Genomic DNA, 25,773 nt, shown 5'->3' on the forward strand with positions numbered 1-25,773 from the left:
AAAGACCATGTGTTTTATTGCTGTGTGTTTTCCGTGCTACGCACGTTTTTTGTGTCACTTTCGGTGCCACTCGCTGGGCCGTGACTGCTTTGTTCCTATTACTGTGTGAAAAGTATCAGTATTGTTATGAGACACACACACACACACGCTTGCTGGATTGTTTTATGTTTTTGTATTATTTGTTTATTGGCTTTATTTCATTTTGCTTTGAATAGTTAATAGTGATTTACTTACTAAAGTTATTGTAGAATAGAGCCATACTATTCAGCAACCCTCTGCTTATTTCCATGGCAAGGAACCCACCCAATCTCACCTGATCTCACTTCCTCCTAATCAATGGTCTACTTTATAAGCTCCACCCATTTCCTTTGTTCTGGCTGGCAGCAACACAAACCACATCTGAGGGCCCTCCATCTCTGTGATTCAGATACACATCTATGGTTGTGTGTTATAAAGTGAGTTTATTGCCTTTTTCATATTTGCTGTATCTTAATGGTTATTTGTTAACTTGATGTGATTGACTGCTTGACTAGTATTCATATTAGTAGGTGCTATATTCCTCAGCTTGATTGTTTGCCTTGAGACTACAGATATCACATTGTGTGTAAGTGCAGTGCACATGGTTTGTTAACTGTAGTTCTTAAGGAAAGGCAGAAAACAATATAACCTAACCTATACCATGGTTCACTGTATTGTTCAATTTCAATTTTATTTATTTAGCGCCAAATCACAACAGTTATCTCACAGCACTTTTCATAAAAGAGCAGGTCTAGACCGTACTATGCTATTTACAGAAGCCCAACAATTCCCCCCAAGAGCAAGCACTAGCCGACAGAGGCAAGGAAGCCTCGAGCAGAACCATGGTTCAGGGTGGGCGGCCATCTGCCTCGACCGATTGGGGGTGAAGGAGGGAGAGGGCAAGAGAGGAACAGAGAGGGATGGAAGGAGAGAGAGGAGGGAGGCAGCCTACACAATATACACACAGAGGTACAGACGGTAAAGGTGATGTTGCTATAGACTAAATGAAAAATGGTACAGATATTTATAGTAGTGTTAATGATGATAATCGTAATGTTAATGATTATAATAACAATAGGACTAGTAACAATAGTTGTTGTAGCAGAGGGTGTCGAGCAGGAACACGGGGGCAGCAGGTGACCCGCAGCCACAGATCCAGACTCCACAGCTCCAGAGCCAGAAACACCTGCAGGAAGTGATAGGAGGAGAGGGACGAGAGCACAAGACTACCAGAAAGGGGAGAAGTTGAGTTAGTAACATGCAATAATGGGATGAGGTTGCAGACAGAGGGAGAGAAAGAAGAGGACAGAGGAACTCAGTGCATCATAGGAAATCCCCCGGCAGTCTAGGCCTATAGCAGCATAACTAAGGGATGGTTCAGGACTCACCTGAGCCAGCCCTAACTATAAGCTTTATCAAAGAGGAAAGTCTTAAGCCTACACTTTTTTTTTTTTTTTTTAAAGACTTAAGCCTACTCTTAAATGTGGAGATGGTGTCTGCCTCCTGAACCCAAACTGGAACCTGGCTCCACAGGAGAGGAGCTTGATAGGTAAACACTCTGGCTCCTAGTCTACTTTTGGAGACTGTAGGAACCACAAATAACCCCGCATTCTGGGAGCCCAGTGCTCTGGTGGGATAGTAAGGTACTATGAGCTCTTTAAGATAAGATGGTGCCTGACCATTAATAGCTTTGTAGGTAAGAATGATTTTAAATTCTATTCTGGATTTTAAAGGAAGCCAATACAGAGAAGCTAAGACAGGAGAAATGTGATCTCTTTTCCTGGTTCCTGTCAGAACACATGCTGCAGCATTCTGAATCGGCTGAAGAGTCTTAATGGACTTTTTCGAGCAGCCTAATAATAAAGAATTGCAGTAATCCAGCCTAGAAGTAACAAATGCATGGACTAGTTTTTCTGCATCATTTTTAGACAGGATGTTCCTGATTTTCGCAATATTACGTCGGTGAAAAAAGGCGGTCCTTGAAATTTGCTTAATGTGAGACTTAAACGACATGTCCTGATCAAAGATAACTCCAAGATTCCTCAGTGGTGCTGGAGGCCAGGGCGATGCCATCAAGGAAACTATATCTTTAGATAATGTATCACGGAGGTACTTAGGCCCCAGAACAATAACTTCAGTTTTATCGGAATTTAACATCTGGCTTGATCGATAGATAGAACTGAGTATCATCTGCATAACAATGAAAGCTTATGGAATATTTCCTGATAATATTGCCTAAAGGAAGTATATATAAAGTGAAGAGGATTGGTCCGAGGACAGATCCTTGTGGAACTCCATGACTAACTTTGGCGTGCATGGAGGACTCATCGTTAACATGTACAAACTGAAATCGATCTAATAAAGAAAGGTTACATCTTTAATTACAGCTACTTTAAAGTACTAAAAGATAGATTGATCATATCTAGTATAGAAGTGCTGACTAGGGGTAAAACTTCTTTAAGCAGCCTAGTCAGGATGGGGTCTAAGAGGCAGGTTGATGGTTTAGATGAAGAAATTATTGAAGTTAGTTGGTAAAGATTGAGGGAAGCAAAGCAGTCATATCTGGTTTTACAGCTATTTCTAAGGTTCCTGAGTTTAGAGATAAGTTGGTGCCAGTTGAGGGCAGCTGTTGGTGAATTTTGTTTCTAATAGTTAGAATTTTATCATTAAAGAAGCTCATGAAGTCGTAACTACTGAAAGCTATGGGAATACTTGGCTCAATAGAGCTGTGACTGTCAGCCTGGCTACAGTGCTGAATAGAAACCTGGGGTTGTTCCTATTTTCCTCTATTAATGATGAGTAGTACGCTGCTCTGGCATTACGGAGGGCCTTCCTATAAGTTTTAAGACTATCTTGCCAAATTAAACAAGAATTTTCCGGTTTAGTGGAATGCCAATTCCTCTCAAGTTTCCAATATTTGCCTTAATTTGCGAGTTTCAGTATTATACCATGGAGCTAACCTTCTTTGTTTTAGTATTTTCTTTTTTAGAGGGGCTACAAGTCAAGTGTCATTCGCAGCGAGCCTGCAGCACTATCAACAAGATGATCGATTTGGGAGGGACTGAAATTAGCATAGGAGTCCTCCGTTACTTTGTGATCTGATAATGTATTTAGAGCTGATGGAATCGCATCCTTAAATTTAGCTACAGCACTATCAGACAGACATCTTGTATAGAAATTTTTGCCCAATGGCGTGTAGTTCAGCAATACAAACTCAAAAATGATCAAACAGTGGTCAGAAAAAGAGGGATTCTGTGGGAACACTATGAAATGTTCAATTTCAATACCATATAACAGAACAAGGTCGATGGTGTGGTTAAAACAGTGAGTCGGTTCATGAACACTCTGAGAGAAGCCAATGGAATCTAGCAGATAGATAAATGCAGTACTAAAGATGTCATTCTCAATGTCCACATGAATATTAAAATCCCTTACAATAATAACTGTCCGTTTTAAGGACTAAAGCTGCAATCCACCTCCTTGGCCTGTGCCTCGAGGAATGTGAGTATTAATGACTGGGAGGGGTGGATTCATTTAGGCTAACATATTCTCCATCACACAGCCAGGTTTCAGTAAGACAAAATAAATCAATATCATAATCTGATATTAGTTGATTTACTAGTACACCTTTAGAAGAGAGATTTTATGTTTAAGAGTCCACATTTAACTCTCCTATTCGTTTGCACTATTGCTCTTGTGGTTTTAATTTTTATGAGGTTTTTATGCACAGCTCCTCTTCTGTTTACCTTTTGATTTAAATAATTTCAGTGGTCGGGGGGCAGACACCGTCACTATAGGGTTTTCACTAAGTAACTCCTGAAATGGAGAAGCAGAGAAGTGTGTTAGACTGCGACTCTGCGTAGGGTTTTGGGTGGGTAACTGCTGAAATAGAAGGGCAGAGAAGTGTGTTAGACTGCAACTCTGCCTCTCAACTCTGGGTTTTCATGGATTTAGTCCACTATTAAACTTGGCCAGATTTCTAGAAATGAGAGCTGCTCCTTCCCAAGTGGGATGGATGCCGTCTCTCTGAATCAGACCAGGTCTTCCCCAGAAAGTCTGCCAATGATCTACAAAGCCCACATCGTTTGCTGGACACCACCTCGACAACCAGTGGAGGAATGACAACATGCGGCTATACATGTTTCTCAAAATGGAGCTGCCAATGGAGTTGGTTTCTCAGCGGGTGTGTCGCTGATTGGGGAAAATCTGTTAGAAATGTGAACAGGTTGATGGTGACCCGTGGGCTTTGAATACTTAGGACTATTCCTCCTTTGGACAGTCACCCAGCCACCCCTTCCCAGCTGCTCAGGAGATGCCGGGGGACAGCTACCACAGGTTAATTCAGGCTGTTCCGCACCGACTACAGGGGACTGGCTATCTACAGTAGCTAAAGACTGATCTACCAAGATGCGGAGCCGGACTTCTAAATCACTGAGCCTCGCCTCCATGTCTACAAATAAACTACACTTATTACACGGACCATTACCGCTAAAGGAGGCAGAGGAGTAACTGAACATCTGACACACCGAGCAGGAGAAAGTAGGAGAGCGAGGGTACACCCTGGACAGGTCGCCAGTCAATCGCAGGGCAACACATAGACAACCACTCATGCTCACATTCACACCTTCAAATTAGAGACACCAATTAACCTAGTCTGCATGTCTTTGGATGGTGGGAGGAAGCCAGAGCACCTGGAGAGAACCCATGCTGACACGGGGAGAACATGCAAACTCCACACAGAAAGGCCGGGGCAACCGGGGTTTGAACCCACGACCTCCTTGCTGTGAGGCGACAGTGCTAACCACTGCATCACCTTAATATTCATAAACTGTATTAAAAATCATACATGTATATGCTACATAAGTTATGATATAGCACCACTGTCACCTCATCAGGCCTGTTGTTGCTGGGCCCCCGAGGGGTGTGGCCCCCACTCTGGCAGCCATTATTTTTCTGTATTGAAGGTGGCAAGCCTAGCTCTGCCAGGAGCAGAAACAACTGCAGCAGCCATCACTCCTGTCCCGGCACTCAAATGTATGGGCCGCTGGTCATCATATGTCTATGAACGCTACCTTTGGTCCATACAGAGAGGATTGGAGAGAAAGTGATGAAGACCATGATGGTGATATGAAGAAGAGAGGAGGGACATCAGTGTTCAATAGAGACTGAGATCGAGAGGAGAGGCGGGACAAACTGAGGGTCAGAAAGAGATAAATCAACTGTATGATAGTGTTCTGGTCAGAAGCTGCCAGAGCTGCAGCTCCTCTTTTCCTCCTCTCACTGTTTGATGGAGGTTGACGACGGAGCAGAGCTCTGCTTTCCACAACTCCTCAACACCTCCTGCAGGAAGTCGACACTTCCTCAGTCTGAAGATGTATTTCTGAACAGTCTGTTGTCCATCTCTGTGCTCACTGTGGCTCTCAACCTGCTTGTCATCATCTCAGTCTCCCACTTCAGGCAGAGATCAATTTCTCAGCAGAGTTTTAGAAACACAAGTACTTCAAATTTTTAAACTTACATTTTCCACAATTTTCCACTATATGTAATAATACTTTCCTCTTTCCCTCCAGGCAGCTCCACACACCCACCAACATCCTCCTCCTCTCTCTGGCTGTCTCAGACTTTCTCGTGGGCCTCCTGCTGATGCCGGTAGAAATCCTCCGAAAAACATCCTGCTGGTTTCTTGGTGACCTCATGTGTTCTCTGTATATTTGTGTAGGGTACATTATTCCCTCTGCCTCTGTAGGAAACATGGTGCTCATCTCACTCGACCGATATGTTGCTATTTGTGACCCTCTGCATTATACCACCAGAATCACTGAGAGAAGAGTTAAACTCTGTGTTTGTTTGTGTTGGTTCTGTTCTGTTTTCTACTGCTGTCTCTTTGTAAAATATGGCCTGACTCAACCAGACAGGTATAATTCCTGCTACGGTGAGTGTGTGATTGTATTTGACCATACTGCAGATGAAATTGACCTTGTCATGACCTTTATTTTTCCAGTTTCTCTCATCATAGTTCTGTACATGAGAGTGTTTGTAGTGGCTGTGTCTCAGGCTCGTGCCATGCGCTCTCACATTACAGCTGTCACACTCCAATGTTCAGTGACTCTGACAACAAAGAAATCTGAGCTGAAAGCAGCCAGGACTCTTGGTGTTCTTGTAGTTGTGTTTCTATTATGTTTATTCCCATATTATGGTGTGACTCTTGCAGGAGACAGCTTGCTCAGTACTTCATCCGCATTCCTTGTAATCTATCTGTTTTATTTTAACTCGTGTCTAAACCCTGTGATTTATGCCATGTTCTACCCCTGGTTCAGAAAATCAGTTAAACTCATTGTTACTCTTCAGATTCTGCATCCTGGCTCCTGGGAGGCCAAAATACTGTAGAGATGCTGTGGTGTGACTGAAATGAGATCTGCTCTACAAATATAACATTTAATTCAAATACCAAAAATTGTATTAAAGTCTCTTTTTTCTTTAGTCTATAAACGGGCATGTATATGTATATATTTACTTGTTGGTAGAAACTGAAAACTAAACATTGGGATTACAATTCCTATATCCTATCCCTATATCGCACAAATGCAACAGGAGAGGTGGGTGTACAAATTACTGTTGTCCAAAACCATGTGCATTTTGGATCCACTTGCCAATTATCAATACTTTATGCTACATATACATTTCCTTTTGTATATAAACTGTGATTTATAGACATCTGCAAACTCAAATGAATTAATCACAACATTTCAGATGTCCAATTTTATAATTTATTTTAAATGCAAAAAGCTAAATAACTGACCCAGTTCAAACATCCAGAAATCAGAATAATCAGATGACAGAACAGAAATGCTCTTTATCCATAGGAAGGAATAATCTAAACTATATCATAACCACCATTTCTGTTCAGTATTAACATATTAAGTCTCTTCTCTCAGTAAATCTTTCTTCTGACTTTTGACAGAGGGAAATAAAACAAAAAACACACACGAAAAGAGATAAAATCAGAAATACAATGTATTTTAGGGGTTCAAAAGTATTATTTGTCACACACCTTATCATGTATAGTGAAATCCAATGTCTCATACCTTTTTAGGCTGTGGTTAAATAAAATGAGAATTAGAAAAAATACATTTATGAACATTAAAAAATACAAAAATAGGTAATATAAGTATTAATGATAAAGTGTACTTGTAAATACAAATACATGTGGCAACTGTAAGGAAAACTACGCAATACATTTTGTACACTCTTTAGTGCAAATATGCAAATGTACAGAGAATGGGTCTGAAATTAACCTTTTTATGGCAGGCAGGGTTTTTCTTTGTCTGCCACACTAAATGAAGGAATACCACTCAGCTCATTTAGGCATAATCTAATGTGTAATGTTCATGTTCAATGTTCATTATATTTACACAAAAACATTACATGGATGTTTGCATGCACTAAGGGACTCATGTCTTTCAGTGCATGACACTAAATCCAACCTACTTAACAGTAGCGCTGCAACTAATGATTATTTCTATTATCGATTAATCTCTCAATGAGTTTCTCAATTAATCGATTAGTTGACTGGTCTATAAAATGTCAGAAAATGGTGATCTGTGTTTTTCCAAAGCCTTGTTTTTTTCACAAACCAAATAAATTCCGTTTACTTTCATAAATGAGCAAAGAAGCAAGAATATATTTAAGAAACTGGAATCAGAGAATTTGGACCTTTTTAAAAAATGATTTAAAATAATTAATCATATCAAAATAGTTGCTGATTCATTTAGTAGTTGACAACTGATCAATTAATTGGCAAATCGTTGCAGCTCTACTTAACAACCAGGCGTTTTAATTGAAGAGGCATGAGTATGTATATTATTATTGTATTTGTCAGCCCTAATATGATGGAACCGGATAGACAGAGTAAAATGGGTTGCTTGATGAGCAATGGAGTAGAAAGTGTATGACATGATAATAATCAAGTAATGACATAACATCATATATATATGTGTATACTGAACAAAATTATAAAGGCAACACTTTTGTTCTAGCCCCCATTAATCATGAGCTAAGACTTTCTCTATGTACACAAAAGGTGCCTAACGTCTTGTTTTCCGTCTGTCACAGTCTTTCCCGTGTGCAGAGTCGTTGCCTGCCTGCCCATCTGCCCTGACTATGCTCCAGTACGCCTACGTCAGATTCCCTCTGAGCCTGGAATTCCCCGCCTGCTGCCGGACCCTCTGGCCTTTCCTGAGCACACCGTCTGGTGTCCGCTTCGGAATCCTTTCAGTGTAACCTAACATGTGCAGTTCCATCAAACAGCACAATGCCACAGATGTTTATGAACAAGACAGTCAAAATGTTTAGCCATGTTGTCTCTGTAACAGTGTACTCTGTAAGTATTTTCTGATGTACACTATCATTAAGGTTTTGATGGTAATGACTGAAAATGCACGAGGCTGTACTTTTCAATATGGCGTATCAATTTTAATAGTACAAAGTAACACACTGCAAGAGATTGGACAGGATTCACAGTTACGTTTTTACTGTATGCACTGTAATTTGTTGAGAGAGCATGTCAGTGTGATGCAGAAAATAAAACAACAAGACTATTTTACAGCACTACAAAAAAAAAACAGTTACAAAATAAGAAGTGGAAACATGGAACACACCCCCTGAGGTTGACTATTGAACCACAGATTCTTATTCACAGCACAACAGAAATCTTTATCAATTTACTGTAGGTCACATTGACAAAAAATGTCTAATAGGCATATGTAGAAAAAAAAATGCAGATTATGAGGGTATTTTTCATGTAGTGACTTACTGTACGCAATGAACTTATGACTACATGTTTTGGGGGGTAAGACTACTCAACAGAGAACCAGTACGCTGTAATACATTGTGATCAACATGACAGTACAGCAAGCAACATACAGTAAGCAATTGATGATGTAGGAAACAGCAAACAATTGTACATAATCATTTGCAGAAATGTGTCAAAAGACTGAGAAATTGCTTTTACAAATGATGTGCACAAGTGACTAAATGATGTGGAGTTTGAACAAGGAACATTTCAATTCTGATCTGAGAAATGTGAGCGGGATCAGGGCTAACGAGGCAGAGACAGGGACAAGCAGGCAGGCAGAGAGACAGCAGGAGGAAACAGAGAGAACACTAGACAAGCAGACACACAGACAGGATCATTACAAAAGTGACTGAACAACTGTATTCTATGATGAAATACTGATCAGTCACATTTCGAAGATAAAAGTTCATCAAATTTACGTAATGCTTCCTTTTAGTGTTTTGTAGGATAGTGTGTTATGAGTGACAATGTTTGCTTTCTGAGTGAGAATTTTAGCCAGTGTTTTTGAGTTTATTTTGAGACTTGTATGAAGTGTTTTGGTGGTTTGAGTGACTTTTGGAGGTGAGATTAACTGTTCGGCCAAGATGCATGTTGGTAATGCAGACTGTGTAAAGAGTTTTGAAAAAGCGACTTTATTTTTGACAATTGCATCTTAGCAATTAAAAAAATACGGTAGTTGTGTACTGTAACTCCAGATTGTATGAGTATAGGGTTTACCCCTCCGCATGTCTGTGCAGGTGAGACTTGGCCATTGGCTCCCATAGTGCCTTTTCTTCAGCACTGAGGACCAAGGTCCAGTGGGGCCTTCAAATTAGAGGGTTGCGCCTACACTCAGAATCTGGAGTTACAGTACATAACTACCATTCTATTTCGTAAAGGCTTCACCCTCCAAGAATAGCTATTGGGTTAGAGTTGAAGCAGGATGAATCAACACAACACTCAGTATTGACTGAGTCAGCTAGAAACGGGAGAAATCCCGCAGGTAGAAATGGACGAAAGAGCACGGGGAAGGGAAGGAGGCCGCCTGCAGATGTCACCGTCATCCCGCCATGCAACGCAACGGAGGAGGAGACGCCTCTCATGGAGTGCGCCCTGATGCCGAACTGGAGCCAGATCTGGGCCAGATCGGGGTGGAGGCGCCACTCGTCTGGCGATGCCCCCCCTCGACATGATGTCCGCCCAACACACTCTAGCATGTTCATGTGGAGAGGCATGTTGCCCTGCCACAGGCCGCCTACCACCTGAAAGAGGCAGGTCCCGCCCTAGCCCATCAGGGAGGTGTCTGTGAAGACTGAAATATGTGACCCTGCCCAGGGGAACCTCAACCAACAGAGAGAGGGGGTCCCATCACTAGGCTAGATCCGAACCTACAGACAGAGAAACAGCAACCAGGCGTCGACCTGGTGAGACAGAGGCGTGTCGACACACAGGCGGATCATTCTTTAATGTAACATGGCCACGGAGAGAACGCACGGTTACCCACTCAGCATTTCCTCTCCTTAAATACAGAACATTTACAAAAAACATCAGCCAATTGTAAACTGCGAAGGGAAAACAAATGGCAGAGTATTAGCATACACTCAAAAGCTTCTTCCTGGGTTGACAAAAGAATGCAAATGTATGTGGCATCAGAGTTGTGTCCCTACCTCTTGATTAGTCTATGTTAAAACTCTCACCTACATGTCAGCAGACGTTTATTGTAAGTCAGACAACCTATTGATTAGCAACAAAACCCTGTGACCAATGCTAATTTCTCACAAGTTAGTTACAGTGAAATTCTAAAAATCAGCAACTTGTAATGTATTTCTCACAATACTCTTATTAAAGTAAAATCTGTCTGGCACAACATGGCACTTAGCTCCTCTAACTGTATACCAGGCTGCCTGGTAAAAATAAAATAAAAAATATATTAAGTAATAAATAAAAATGCTCTCCCTGCCTGCACAAAGGCATGTGAAAGGGAAGAGAGGTCCTGGAACAGAGCCACAAGTCCAGCAGTAACAAAAACAACCTCTCTTTGTCTCGGAGGACGGGAACCCATGGTTTGCCTCCTGTCTATGTCTCCTCATCCAATCTTGCAGGCTCCTGCAGAGCGCTACACTACTCATTAAGCCGGTTCTTACCTCAGGCATCATATACACAAGCTTGACAAGCGTAGTTATTTCACGCAAAATGTTGATTGTGTATCATAGACGCGTAGAATCTACATTTTGCATAAACTTGCCACGATTTGGTCAAAGCATGAGACTCAATTGTATGGGCCGTTGGTCATCATATGTGTGGTGTCCGAACAATAATGCTGCGATGATGTGTTGAGAAAAAATCCGCTTGACACTGTTCTTGATCGTAAAAGTTTATTACATCAAGGAGTCAATTACATCAATTACAAGCTCTGCAGCAGCTTGGAGAGTGACCCAGCCCGATGGCCACTCTGTCTCTCTGTACATCAAACATAGCTTATATAGGATATGTGTAGGTATCTGTTAGGTACCATAGAAGGGTTTGAGTCTGCAAAATAAAGCTCCAACCCATATAAGGGTACAGTACTATTCTGAGGTAACAAAACAAGGGGTCAGAGGTCAAATTCTATAGAAGGGTTCAGTCCCTACATAACCACCAATCACTGCTCTCCCCTTAGGAGGTCACTGACCCTCTGCCCTGCTGCTACAGTGCTATTTTAAACTGTTATGAGTCAAATGCACAAGCCCTGTACACTACATATTCCCCCCTGCGAGACTTAATTGAGTCTCGAAAAACAAAAAGAGATAAAAATGTCTCCAACACATGATTCTTGCAATATAATTTTTAACAATATATCAACTTTATGGAGTGTGAGAACGAAAAACCTGTCCGTCAACCTTCATTCCAAAATGCCCTCCAAGACAATCTAGACAGGAAAATTTTTTCACGGCCCCTCTGCCTTAGGCGGCCACGCATGGTACTCCAGTTTAATTAATAAAAGACATCTTTATCCGTCTATGCAGAAATATGGTTTAGCCAATACATGTGAAAACCTCAGGAAATAAAATAAATCAAAACAATGTCCGAATTCAGGCTAGTCAACCCGTCGAACCCTCCAATGGACCTTTCCCTGCCTAGACCCTATATCCCTAAGCATCAAGAAAAAAGAAAAAACCTGAGGTCCCTATATATTAACCCCATAACCGAAAGTATAAGTCTTTACACAGTTAACACAAAAAGAATATGATAGTTAATTACGTATTATTCATTCAAATATGTATTCATATCTATATCAAAGCAGACACAGGAAGGTATTCCACTGCAGCTCCTCAGCAGTGTCAACTTCCAGTGGAGTGTCGATGCAATCCAGACGTTTCCACACCGTCCTTGTCCAGAGTTCATTCATATTGTCCTTGTTTGAGTATTTGAATCCCCATCTGTACATCCCCATATACTCTGGAAGAAAAGAAAACACCAACCAGTATCTTGTTGCAAATAACACATGAAAATTAAAACCTCAATATATGGAAATACAAAGTAACCTTAAAATGGATATCTTTCACTCCAACCCATCTCAATATCATAACTTTTGCAAAAGTCAATAGCACAGTACAAAAGCAAAACATCAAACACAGCGCTACAAAGGCTGCTACCAAAATCTGAACCACCACTGCTCCCACTGGTCCTAACTGATTTTGTAACCAAGTATTTGCTGACCATCCAGCTCCCTCAGATTGACCAAACGCATCCCTTATACTCTTTAATGCATCTATAACACTAGTGATATTATCAGAACTATCGGGGATCAAAGTATAACAACCGTCCCCCGTCAAGTTCATAGCCACACACAAACCACCTTGTTTGGCTAAAATATAATCAAGAGCCATGTCATGTTTCAACAATGTCAGTCTGTGACTTCTTTGAGTATTTGACAGAAGATTAAACCCTCGTATAGTTTCATTTGCAAAACCCCATTAATTTTTTCACAAATCCCTTGACTTTGTGGGTGATAAACTGCTCCAAGATGTTTTTTAATTTCCAATTTTTTGCAAAATCAATTTTACCGTTTTATCCACAAACTCTTTCCCATTATCTGAGGATATTCGATCTGGAAGTCCCCACCTGCTTATGACATCTCTACACAAAATCTTGGCAACCGACTGAGCGTCTTTCCACTTGTTTGGACAAGCCTCCGGCCATCGTGAAAATCTATCCACAACCATTAGCATGTATCTTTTCCCTTCAACTGGTTTTATCATATTGACAAAGTCAACAACTAACTCACGCATAGGACCCCCTGGGGTGGGAATGTAACCAGGAGGAACAGTCACACCCCTGCGGACATTATTTTTCAGACAGATTGTACACCTGCCTACGACATAATCAATCTGTTCAAGCTAATATGGTGCCCAAAAACAATACTCCTTTGTGATTTTTTTAACAGCACCTCGGTCTAGCCATAACTGTTTATCAATCATAGAAGCAGCTTCCTGCATCAAAATCACTTCCTTAAGCGTAATTCTGTCTTCCAAGTCCACCGAATGAGTGACCAGAAAAACCTTGCCCAATTTGTCAGCTCCTGTGACAGCTTTTGCAGCTTCATCAGCAGCTTTGTTCCCTTGTGTCACTCTTGACACATCTGTTTTATGAGCTGCACACTTAGCTATCGCTGTCTCTTTAGGCCTCATCATAGCATGCAACAGTTTTATTATTTGTGCGTGATGTTGTATCGGAGGACCATCCGTTTTCTTAAACCCCCGACCTTTCCACACTGCTCCAAACAAATGACATACATTATGTGCATATGCAGAATCAGTATATATTGTCACTCGCTGTCCGTCTGCTAACAAACACGCTTCTGTTAGCCCCACAAGTTCTGCAAGCTGTGCAGACGCAGGCTGTGGTATTACTTCAGCTTTTTCCACCACAAATCCAGTTCCTTGAGCTTTTACCACTGCATAGCCAGCACACAATTTATTTCCCACACGATAACAAGACCCATCAGTCCAATACTCCAGGTCTGCCTCACGTAGTGGAAGGGCTTGTAAGTCTGATCTAAGCCTTGAGTATTTCTCTGCCTCTTGAACACAATCATGTTGCTCACCATCCTCTGAAGTTGGCAAATTCTCGGCTGGATAAACCGTATCACACCTTACCAGGGTGACATCTTCCTGCTCTAAGAGCCTATGATAGTCTCTAAGCCTTGGTATAGTCGATGTGTATTTTCCATAGTTCAGCAGATTCCTGAGACTATGATGGGTAAGAATTGTTACTGGGTAACCCATTGTAACAGATGATGCTTTGTCATACATTAAATAAACTCCCACCATTGCTCTGTAGCTCAGTGGTAGCCCTAGTTCTACTTCTGAATAGGTAGTAGAATAATAGGAAATAGGTTGAGGATTCGACCCTGTACCCGTCGGCTGACAAAGGACTGCACATGCATATTTACCTCCAGTGGAAGTAGACACATATAACAAGAAATTCTTAGAGTAGTCTGGTAGTGTGAGCGCTGGTGCCTCCTGTAACCTCTGTTTGATTGTTTCAAATGCCACAAGGCCTTCCTATGTCCAGGAAAGATTGCTATGAAGTTGAGCGTTCCCAGTATCCTTAACCATAGCTCTCAAAGGTCCTGTTAAACTAGAATAATCCTCAACCCATGCTGAAGAATAATCAGCAATACCGAGAAACGTCAACATCTCTCTGACAGTTCTAGGCTTTGGAGCCTTACGAATAGCCTCCAATTGACAATCAGAAATTCTTCTGTGTCCATGCGTTATTGTCTGACCCAAATAAACAACCTTCACCTGGCAATATTGCAACTTCTTTTGTGAGGCCTTATGCCCCTTTTCTGCTAATATCTGTAGCAATTTGATTGAGTCTTTATGACATGTTTCTTTATCTTGTGAACAGATCATAATATCGTCGACATATTGAATCACAGTACTCTGCAATATCTTATCTATCCCTACGAAATCGTCTCTTAAGACTTTGTTAAAAATATGAGGACTATGTTTAAACCCTTGTGGCAATCTCTCATACTCATAGAACTGTCCTTTATATGTGAATCCAAATAAACCCTGACTCTCTATACTAAGGGGACCACTAAAAAATGCACCACACAAATCTAACACTGTAAAATGTGTTGCATCAGGAGGAATTTGGGCTAACAAAGTATGTGGATCCGGAACTTCTGCTGAAAAATCAGTTACCACTTCATTTGCTGCTCTCAAATCATGAACCATACGATAAGTCTCATCAGGTTTCTTCACAGGTAACAAAGGCGTGTTACTCTGAGGATTTGTTATTATCTTCAAAACACCTGCTTTCAAAAGTCCTTCAATTTGTGGTTCGATCCCTTGAATTGCTTCATCCTTTAATGGATACTGATACTTCCAAGGAGGTCTAGCTCCTGCTCGAAGTTCAACTTTCACTGGTTGGGCTGACTTCACAAGTCCAATATCGGTACTGTGTTGAGACCACAGACATTCTGGAACTTGTCGCAACATCTCTTCTTTCATAGAATCTGAAACCATCTTGGCACTGCAAATAGATTAATGTGTCATCCGTACAGCTTGTGGCTGTCCTTGTCCTTTAGCTGGAGGAATCGGAATCGCTGATCTGTACTCCTCCAAATTGACAAATTCTCTTTCATCGGTACAAACAGCTTCCTCTGCTTGTGTCATCATTTCTCCTATGTGTTTCTGCTCATAGTCTTCAGAAACCAACAAGGTCACATGTGGCACACTCTTCTCAATTTTGAATTCTTTTTCCTGATAATCATCAGTGTTTATCTTCATAGGTGCTCCTTGTGGTCCCAAAATTATGCAACATGAGCTTCGTTGAATTCCCTTTGGTTGATGAGCCAACCATTCCTCTGGGTTTGATTGGGCAGCATTCTTGAAATACTTGAGCATATAATGAAATGGATATTCCAGAAGTTTCGCATCTGGCATGTTTGCCACAATAAATTTCTCCCATATCTTAACCGGCTCCAAAAAATCTGCACTGAGATTTCCAATCCAAAATACTGCAGAGGACTCCATCTCTGTTGTTATCAATAATTGGTGGACCATTTCTTTTGGCACTTCTATCAGACAGCCATCTGGTGTACATTTTATTGTGCAATTCAATCTACACTAAGCATCTCTTCCCAATAAGGCAATAGGTGTATGTTCTGATACCAATATGGGTATTGTAGTTTTCTGATTTTTATAGCAGAGCTCAATTGGTTCCGTGAGAGGAATCAGCTGCTTCACTCCCTCAAACCCGATTGTCCGAATCAGTTGATTGGACATAGGAAGATGTGTAGCATCTTCAGGCCGAACACAGGTGAAAGCAGCTCCGCTATCCGCCATCACCTCCAATGGTCGGTTATTTACTTTCACCTCAATTGTTGGATCTCTTTCCAGCCCTGATGCTACCAGCTGACACCCCCCTTTCGGATTTTCTGGGCACCTCTAGAATCCTGGCTCCGGGCCCCTGTGAGGGTTCACCAGTCCTCCAAGTGACCTTGACTGGCCCCTGAATCCTCCTCTGAAATTTTCTCCTCTGAAATTTCCTCCTGACCTATTGCACTCACGGGCAAAGTGACCAACCTGTCCACAATTATAACACCCTTCTGTAGACTGCTGAAAGTATGGATTAAATCCTCCTCTTACCGGGCTTCCTCGTCCTCTTCCTCTCCAATTCTGCATCTGTCCATAAACTGGCTGTGGATATGAAACAACTGGAACCACTAGTGTTGGTTGGGGCAATTGCGGTTGTACCTGGTTCGACTGAAGCTGTGGTGGTGATTGTTGCTTTGGTAAACACTGATCCTGCATAACCAAAGCCTGTTTCTTCTCCTTCTTCTTATTTTCCACCAGTTGTATTTGATTGAGTTTTCTGAGAGTTACTTCTTTCTGGTCATGTTCCTTTTTCCTATATACTGTAGATCCACTTGATTGGCTATATGATCTGTATAGACCCCTATTGCCATGCTTCCAAGTCCAACCACCTCTGCCAGTTTGCTCCTTACTGGTGAGGGCAGCCCCATCTGTAGTTTAGCTCGCAAAATTGACTTCTCCATTTGACTCGCCTCTGGATCATTTCCTGTAATATTTCTCCACACCTGATGAGCTCTCGACACATAGGCTCTCGGATTCTTTTCTTTTCCCAATGGATCAATCTATTATTTATATATATATATATATATATATACACACGTGTCATACAAACGTGTCTTTCAGTGCTCTCCACAGTCGATTCCTACTTGCAGCGAACAACTCACGATCATTTACAGCAGTCCCCATCGATTAAGTCCAGCTCTCTGAAAAATTTCTTCCATACCTGGAATCCCAAGGAGATTAGCAAAAAGTCTCTTAATATCTCCTATGGCAGTTTGTGTTCCTACCATAATTTCTTCCAACTTCGAGATCCAAGGATGTGCTCCATCTTGAAGAGTGGGCAACTTCTCAAGTATATCTGACATATCGGTATTCTGCAAAGGTTTATACTCCAGATTCTGTCCTCGGATTATCATTGGCAGCATCTTCTTACTTGTGCTCCCTTTTCTTGGGCGTAATGCATACTTCCTCTCCAATTTTTGGGACCCTTTTTTCCTCAGTTTCTCCCTCTGTATTGTCAACTTTTCGAGATGTTCTTCCAATTCTCTTATTTCTTCTGGATAAGTCGACTTCTCCAAGCATGATATGCATCGATCCATGTCTTTTTCTATTTCTTCAGTAGTCATTGTAGGATAAAATCCTCTTGAACATGAAGCACCTTTAATCTCCCACTCTTCATTGCTGTCTCCATCTTCACTTTCATCAGAGATCTGGTCTCCTGTATTCTTCTTCTTCCAACTTTCATCACCCCTTCTTTCCGCTCTGGCCAGCCTCCGTCTGATCACAGGATCATATCCACCCATGATCTCTTCTAAATCACTCTGTTCATCATCATCTTCCATTCTCCTAAGCCTCGCTCTACCCTTAGTTTCCAAACGTGTCATTTTCTTCTTACTTTTGGAGCTTGGATTCATCTTTATAGTTGTTTCTGCTTGACCTCTCTCTATAATTCGTTCCTCTTCATCTCTGATGCAATAATCACCCTCCTGAATGATCACTGGAAGCTGAGGATAGACGTCCTTAAACTCCGCTTCCTCCTCGTAAGGTGGAGGTCTTTTTGCTGAATCCGTATGTGAGAAGGGTGTGTTGACTTCTGCCATTAGTTTTTCTGTTATCTTTGCCTCCTTTGCCATTTTCTCTACACCTCTGTCCCTTTTATCTTGTGTATCTTTTATCAGTTTTTGACCCTCATGTTCAAACAACTTAAGAACACCCAGCTCTCTTCGTCTCTTTTCTTTACGTCGTTCCCCTTTTTTCCCCTTATTTTGATCCGCCTTATATGTGGACACAAGTACTTGCATTATTTTAAGTACATCTGGGTTAAGAGTCCCTTCCACAGGCCATGGTTGTTCAATATCAGGCCAACGTTTATGCCATTTGAGGATTATTTTTTTGTACTACATCAACCGGAGTAGTTACTTTCAACGTTTTAATGTCCTTTTTCCGCATAGTAACACTTTTATATTTCTTTATTGTAAATTATTTTTATTGTTACTTATTTGTTTATTTTTCTTTTAATTCTACCAAATTGTCGATAGGTGGCAATCTTACCACATCCGCTAATGAAAAATCAAGGGAATTTGTCAACTCCAGAGCAATCACAAAAATCTTGTTATCTAGCGATCACACAGCGCCAACTACTACCTAATAAGCACCCACTCACCTTAGTTTTATCCCAAAATCTCAATACCGGAATTCCAACACGACTTTAATTCAAACAACCCCTGCACAAAAACTCCAATATGTAATATTCAAATACAGTAACTGATCAGTTCGTTGCCAAGTCTCCCCTTAGATAGTCATAACTTGAAATATGTCACGCATACACAAATAGATTCTCTTTGTTACAAATGTGTCTATAATATCCTGAAAGGAAACAAACTAAATGTGTATCAGCCGTAATAATTATAAATGAGTATAGACACATATGCACAGGTGTTTGTAAAGAGTTTGTGGATTGAACAGTACTGGCCAGACTGGATCCGGGGCTGCTTCGCTGTTGCGTGACATGCTGGCCCGCACCGTTTCTCTCTCTCTCTCTCTCCTTCTTGTCTCTCAGACCACAGGAGAACAAAAACAAAAAAAAGCTAACAACAATTTAGTCCTTTTATGTACTCACAAGGTTATTTCAACCATAAAATAAGAGTGCTAACTCTCTGAATAATCATAATCTATTTTCCCTATCTTTTTGACATACCTACGTTCACATTCAAGCTTAGGAACATCGGTGTCATTTACACTGGGGATGCTGGGGACACTACTCTTCACTCCTATTTAAAACATACACTGTTAAAAACGTTCGGAAATATAGCTTGTGGTTCAATACCAATGAAAATGCCTTTAGAAAAGTGTATTTGCACATAAAAAACAAAATGAAATGCAAGTAAAATATAGAAAAAACAAATGTGCACTTCCCAAAAAAAGTAACTTAGGCTAAGAAAAACCAACTGCTGATTATGAAATGACCCAAACCATACAGCAGCACCAATCAATAACTTTAACAAATTTCATAACACAGTTTCCCCTTGAACAAATTTCCCTTCTCTATTTCTTTATTCATATATATATATTTTCTTCCTTCTTTATTTATCTATTCTATTATTCATATATATGTTTTTCTTGAATCCTAGCCTTATCATCCTCTGCATAGTCTCTCACACACAGCCGAGACACAGCAGGGGCAGCTCTCCACACACACACACACACACATGGTAGCTATCCAGTCAACAAGAATGCATTCCTTCACACTATTTATACAGCATGCTTCCGTTGCACCTTTTTCCTTTATTATTTTCCTTCCTAAATTTGTGCTACCTCGAGTTTGTAGATATTTAATGAGATGCCACTTCGGACATAGTTCGTCAACACATGTATCGAGAGGTAACTTACAATTAAATTTTTCTTCTACAAGCTCCCAGTTCCTTTGAACGGACCCGAAAATTCACCTAGTGCCTTTCCAGGATTTGCGGCCCATCTAAAATCGCCTTTCAAGGGCTTTTGTCCAGATCTGCGGCGTCCTAATCCTTATATTACCTTTTTCCTTAGCCTTATATTTTCTTCCTTATCCATATTAATTTTTATTCAAACCGAATGACCCTGGCCAGGGTTACACTCTCTCTTTTTCCCTAATCCAATTAAATTAAAAATTAATAAAGCCTAGTTTCACGCGACAGTAATTCCCATCCCACATGACTTACGGTTATAAGAATCTGAGGGCCCATATTCTTAATCTTTGCAAAGTTATGAAAGCTCACTTCCCGTTACTCCTAGGCTATTCCTTTTTCTTCCTTTTATATCTATCTATCTGTCCTCATTACATTCACACACACCCCTTATTGCGTTATCCACAACGAACACAAAATTTAGAACGGAGTCTTCTTACACATCCAACCGCAAGCATTCACATGAGATCGAACTGGTGTACCCTTTAACGCACACACAGACACACGAACTGACCAGCGCCCACAGTTTATGAGAAAACTCACCATATACGCCAGTGTCTGGAGCACAAGTGATGGAACCTGTGATGGAACGATGAATTCAGGCACAACACGGTCCCATCTGGAGGGCCAATTTCTGTGGTGTCCGAACAATAATGCTGCGATGATATGTTGAGAAGAAATCCGCTTGACACTGTTCTTGATCATAAAAGTTTATTACATCAAGGAGTTCAGCATCAATTACAAGCTCTGCAGCAGCTTGGAGAGTGACCCTAATGTGATACTAATACCTATCTTTGATATTTAATAACCAAAATACCCTACTAGATTGTCAACAGAAAGGGAGCAACATACAGAGAGGATTGGAAAGAAAGTGATGAAGATGATGATGGTGATATGAAGAAGAAGAAGAGAGGAGGGACATCAGTGTCCAACAGAGACTGAGAGCGAAAGGAAAGGAGGGACAAACTGAGTGTAAGAAAGAGATAAATCAACTGTATGATAAAGCGTTCTGGTCAGAAGCTGCCAGAGCTGCAGCTCCTCTTTTCCTCCTCTCACTGTCTGATGGAGGTTGATGACGGAGCAGAGCTCTGCTTTCCACAACTCCTTAACACCTCCAGCAGGAAGCCGACACTTCCTCAGTCCGAAGCTGTATTTCTGGACAGTCTTGTGTTCTCCATCTCTCTGCTCACTGTGGCTCTCAACCTGCTTGTCATCATCTCAGTCTTCCACTTCAGGCAGAGTTTAATCTCTCAGCAGAAATATGAGAAATGTACTTTTAGCTAGCACAAGTGTGTAATAATACTTTTGTCTTTTCCTCCAGGCAGCTCCACACACCCACCAACATCCTCCTCCTCTCTCTGGCTATCTCTGAATTTCTCGTGGGCCTCCTGCTGATGCCGGTAGAAATCCTCCGAAAAACATCCTGCTGGTTTCTTGGTGACTTCATATGTTATCTGTATATTTGTGTATCATGCAGTATTCCCTCTACCTCTGTAGGAAACATGGTCCTCATCTCACTCGACCGCTATGTTGCTATCCACGATCATCTGCATTATACCACCAGAATCACTGTGAGAAGAGTTAAACTCTGTGTTTGTCTGTGTTGGTTCTGTTCTGTTTTCTACTGCAGTGTAGTTCTAAAAGATGACCTGATTCAACCAGTGAGGTATTATTCCTGCTACGGAGAGTGTGTGATTGTAGCTGACAATATTACAGATGCAATTGACCTTGCTTTGACCTTTATTGTTCCAGTTACTGTCATCATAGTTCTGTATATGAGAGTGTATGTAGTGGCTGTGTCTCAGGCTCGTGACATGCGCTCTCACATTACAGCTGTCACACTCCAATGTTCAGTGTCTCTGACAACAAAGAAATCTGAGCTGAAAGCAGCCAGGACTCTTGGTGTTCTTGTAGTTGTGTTTCTACTATGTTTATTCCCTTATTATGGTGTGTCTCTTGCAGGAGACAGCTTGCTGAGTACTTCTTCTGTTATTATTGGGCTCTATCTGTTTTATTTTAACTCATGTCTAAACCCTGTGATTTATGCCATGTTCTACCCCTGGTTCAGAAAATCAGTTAAACTCATTGTTACTCTTCAGATTCTGCAGCCTGGCTCATGTGAGGCCAAAATACTGTAGAGATGCTGTGGTGTGACTGAAATGAGATCTGCTCTACAAATTTAACAACTTAACAATGGCTTATGTATATATTTACTAGTTGGTGGAAGCTGAAAACTGAACATTGGGATTATAATTCCTATATCCCACAAATGTAACAGGAGAGGTGGGTGTACACACTGACTGTTGTCCAAAACAATGTGAATTTTGGATCCACTTGCCAATTATCAATACTTTGTGCTACATATACATTTCCTTTTGTATATAAATTGTTATTTATAGACACATCTGCAAACTCAAATGAATTAATCAGAACAATTTATAATTTATTTTAAATGCAAAAAGCTAAATAACTGACCCAGTTCAAACATTCAGAAATCTGAATAATCAGATCACAGAGCAGAAATCCTCTTCATCTATAGGAAGGAACAGTCTAAACTATATCATAACCACCATTTCTCTGTTCAGTATTAACATATTAATAGTCTTTTCTCTCAGTAAACCTTTCTTCAGACTTTTGGCGGAGGGAAACAAAACAAAAAACACACACACACACACACACTTACAAGGTAAACCCAACAGAAAAACACAAAAATATAGATAAAATCAGAAATACAATGTATTTTAGGGGTTCAAAAGTATTATTTGTCACACACCTTATCATGTATAGTGAAATCCAATGTCTCATACCTTTTTAGGCTGTGGTTAAATAAAATGAAAATGAGAAAAAATACATTTATGAACATTAAAAAATACAAAAACAGGTATAAGTATTAAAATGATAAAGTGTACTTGTAAATACAAGTACATGTGGCAACTGTAAGGAAAACTATACAATACATTTTGTACAGTCTTTAGTGCAATTAACCTTTTTAAGGCAGGCAGGGTTTTTCTTTGTCTGCCACACTAAATGAAGGAATACCATTCAGCTCATTTAGGCATAATCTAATGTGTAATGTTCATGTTCAATGTTCATTATATTTACACAAAAACATTACATGGATGTTTGCATGCACTAAGGGACTCATGTCTTTCAGTGCATGACACTAATTCCAACCTACTTAACAGTAACGCTGCAACTAATGATTATTTCTATTATCGATTAATCTCTCAATCAGTTTCTCGATTAATCGATTAGTTGACTGGTCAGAAAATGGCGATCTGTGTTTTTCCAAAGCCTTGTTTTTTTCACAAACCAAATATATTCCGTTTACTGTCATAAATGAGCAAAGAAGCAAGAATATATTTAAGAAACTGGAATCAGAGAATTTGGACCTTTTTAAAAAATGATTTAAAATAATTAATCACATCAAAGTAGTTGCTGATTCATTTAGTAGTTGACAACTGATCAATTAATTGACAATTCGTTGCAGCTCTACTTAACAACCAGGTGTTTTAATTGAAGAGGCATGAGCATGTATATTAATATTACTGTATTTGTAAGCCGTGATATGAAGGAACCGGATAGACAGAGTAATCTGTAATCTGCACAAACTGTCAGGAACCGTCTCAGGGAAGCTCATCTGCATGCTCGTCATCCTCATCGGGGTCTCGACCTGACTGCAACTTCACACAGCCATTGAAGAGGATGGACCAACATTCCACAGGCCACAATCAACAACCTGATGCGTGAGGCAAATGGTGGTCACACCAGATACTGACTGGTTTGTTGTTATAGCTTCACTTCTGTGAGATAAACACTGGTGAAGAAAATAATTTTTTTGTGCCAATGAGGCCACTGTCAATATTATTAACAAAGGTCGCACATCATTTCCATTTATTAATAGATTTGTTTTGCGCCTTATGTGGTCATCTGTGTTAAGGAACTTTATTGTTTGAGCAGTTCATATTTCAGGCTTGGGTAAAAATATTGCTGATTCCTTGATACAGAATGAATTTCAGAAATGCCTGGAGGCAGCCCCATCCATCCTGATCTTCCCCCCATTCATTCAAATGAAAAGCAAATCACTTTTTTAAATTAATTAAAGTGGTTGGGGGCAGACACTGTCACAATGGGGTTATGGGTGGGCAACTTCTCTAATGGCTCCAGCCCCCCGCAACCCTGTACGCAGGATAAGCGGTTGACGATGGATGGATGGATGGATGGATGGATGGAACTTCTCTAATGGAAGTGCAGAAAAGCGTGCAGGACTACGAATTTGCCTTCTGGTCTCACCTCAACTAATAAAGGTGGACAGATTTCTAGACATAACCCCAGAAAGTCCGCCAGTTGTCTTTAAAGCCCAAATCGTTTCGCAGGACACCACCTCGACAGCCAGCGATTGAATGATGGCATGCAGCTAAACATGTCATCACTGCACAGAATTTGCTGGGGCCCAAAGAAAACAAGGGAGCCCAATATTGTCTTTACATATTTATAACAACTCAACAATATTAGTGACCTCCGACTGGTGTAATCGGGAGTTGTTATCGCTGACGTGAAACGCTACCAGAAACAAACAAGCACCACTAACTGGAATACACTATTCATATAATACACTATACCACAGCACCTCAGCCAATGTTCCCACTGAGTGCAAGTCATTCTGCCCCAAGTGAGGTGTGACTGAGGTGTGAATTGAACATTTATAATGAGAGAGAAACGATTTTGATGGCAGATCACCACAACAGACAGAATGAGAGCATGGATACCAGAATTGAAATAAATTTTCTGAGAGTTAATGCGCTGGAGTAGCTTGTCATATAGTGTCATAACTCGCTTGTCATAAGTCAAATGAAAAAGAAGGAAGTCAAGTCATTTATTTATGTTTATTTATATTATATATATTTATTTATTATTTACAGCAAATATAGACTCCATGTGATTCAAAACAATAAAAGAACAATGGCGCATGGCATGACTAATCCTAAATAGAAGTTATAGCTTGTATAATCCTATATAAGTATATGTATATGTGTACTGATAAGAGAAGATAAAAGCAGAAATATAAAAACCTCAATGAACATGAAAGCAAAAAACAAAAATATATAAAAACAGATAAGACAAATCTATATCAAAACCGCTGATAAGCATTTCTGAATGAACATATCATTGAAACATTTAGAAATAGCTGATTTATTGTCATTTAGGTAAAATAGATCAACCACATTAATAATTCCAATCTCAACCAGAGACATAAGCAGATGTTGAATTTCTTTTTTACACAATGCAGTAAAAAGGTGACTTTCTGGAGTTGAGTCTATGTAATGTGGATACAGAACAACACAGAAGAGGAACGAAAGAAAGAATAATGTCTGAACAAGGGAGAAGAATAATTGGGCCAGGGAGAGTGAGTATCTCGACCAGGGAAAGTGTTTCTATCCAGGGGCATAGCAAGAGATGACATTAGATATGATGTGGATGAGAACATGTGGCCAAATGCTGAAGATCATAAGGATTAGAACAGGACTGTGCATTTTTGTTTCTTTGCCTCTGTGCATTTTTTTGTTCCAATATAATTGTGTATTTACATTTACATTTACTCATTTGGCAGATGCTTTTATCCAAAGCGACTTACATTTGAGGAACAACGAACAAGCATCAATAAAGCCTCAATACTGTAAGAGATCTAAAAGTGACAAAACATACTAGTAAGGCCTAGAGAGAATGTACAGCATCAATGGGGTAAATTTCTAGAGAAAGAAGTTAGAGTTAACGAATAGTGAAATCAATACAAGAGAATTGTAGAGATAGAAGAAGAAGAGCCCAGGAAGTGCAGAGGTTAGGGGTTAGTGATGTTATAAGAGGTGTTAGAGTTAGAGTAGGACGCCCC

At 40.4% G+C, this 25,773-nt stretch overlaps 2 protein-coding genes and 1 pseudogene across 2 annotated transcripts; 2 read left to right on the top strand and 1 right to left on the bottom strand.

Moving 5' to 3' along the window:
• Positions 1-1,417: 1,417 nt before the first annotated feature.
• On the bottom strand, positions 1,418-2,269 carry LOC123966465 (annotated as a pseudogene).
• Positions 2,270-4,800: 2,531 nt separating this feature from the next.
• LOC123966466 (trace amine-associated receptor 13c-like) lies at positions 4,801-6,479 on the top strand. The gene is made up of 2 exons (XM_046042623.1): positions 4,801-5,475; positions 5,589-6,479. Exons 1-2 carry the CDS (start codon positions 5,306-5,308, stop codon positions 6,403-6,405), a joined length of 987 nt encoding a protein of 328 aa, XP_045898579.1. The 5' UTR covers positions 4,801-5,305; the 3' UTR covers positions 6,406-6,479.
• A 14,466-nt stretch (positions 6,480-20,945) lies between these two features.
• LOC123966464 (trace amine-associated receptor 13c-like) lies at positions 20,946-22,021 on the top strand. The gene is made up of 2 exons (XM_046042622.1): positions 20,946-21,118; positions 21,205-22,021. The coding sequence occupies exons 1-2, from the start codon at positions 20,946-20,948 to the stop codon at positions 22,019-22,021; spliced, it is 990 nt and encodes a 329-aa protein (XP_045898578.1).
• The last annotated feature ends 3,752 nt before the right edge of the window (positions 22,022-25,773 follow it).

The sequence above is a fragment of the Micropterus dolomieu genome, unplaced genomic scaffold (assembly GCF_021292245.1).
Source record: "Micropterus dolomieu isolate WLL.071019.BEF.003 ecotype Adirondacks unplaced genomic scaffold, ASM2129224v1 contig_13489, whole genome shotgun sequence".
Taxonomy (NCBI): Eukaryota; Metazoa; Chordata; class Actinopteri; order Centrarchiformes; family Centrarchidae; genus Micropterus; species Micropterus dolomieu.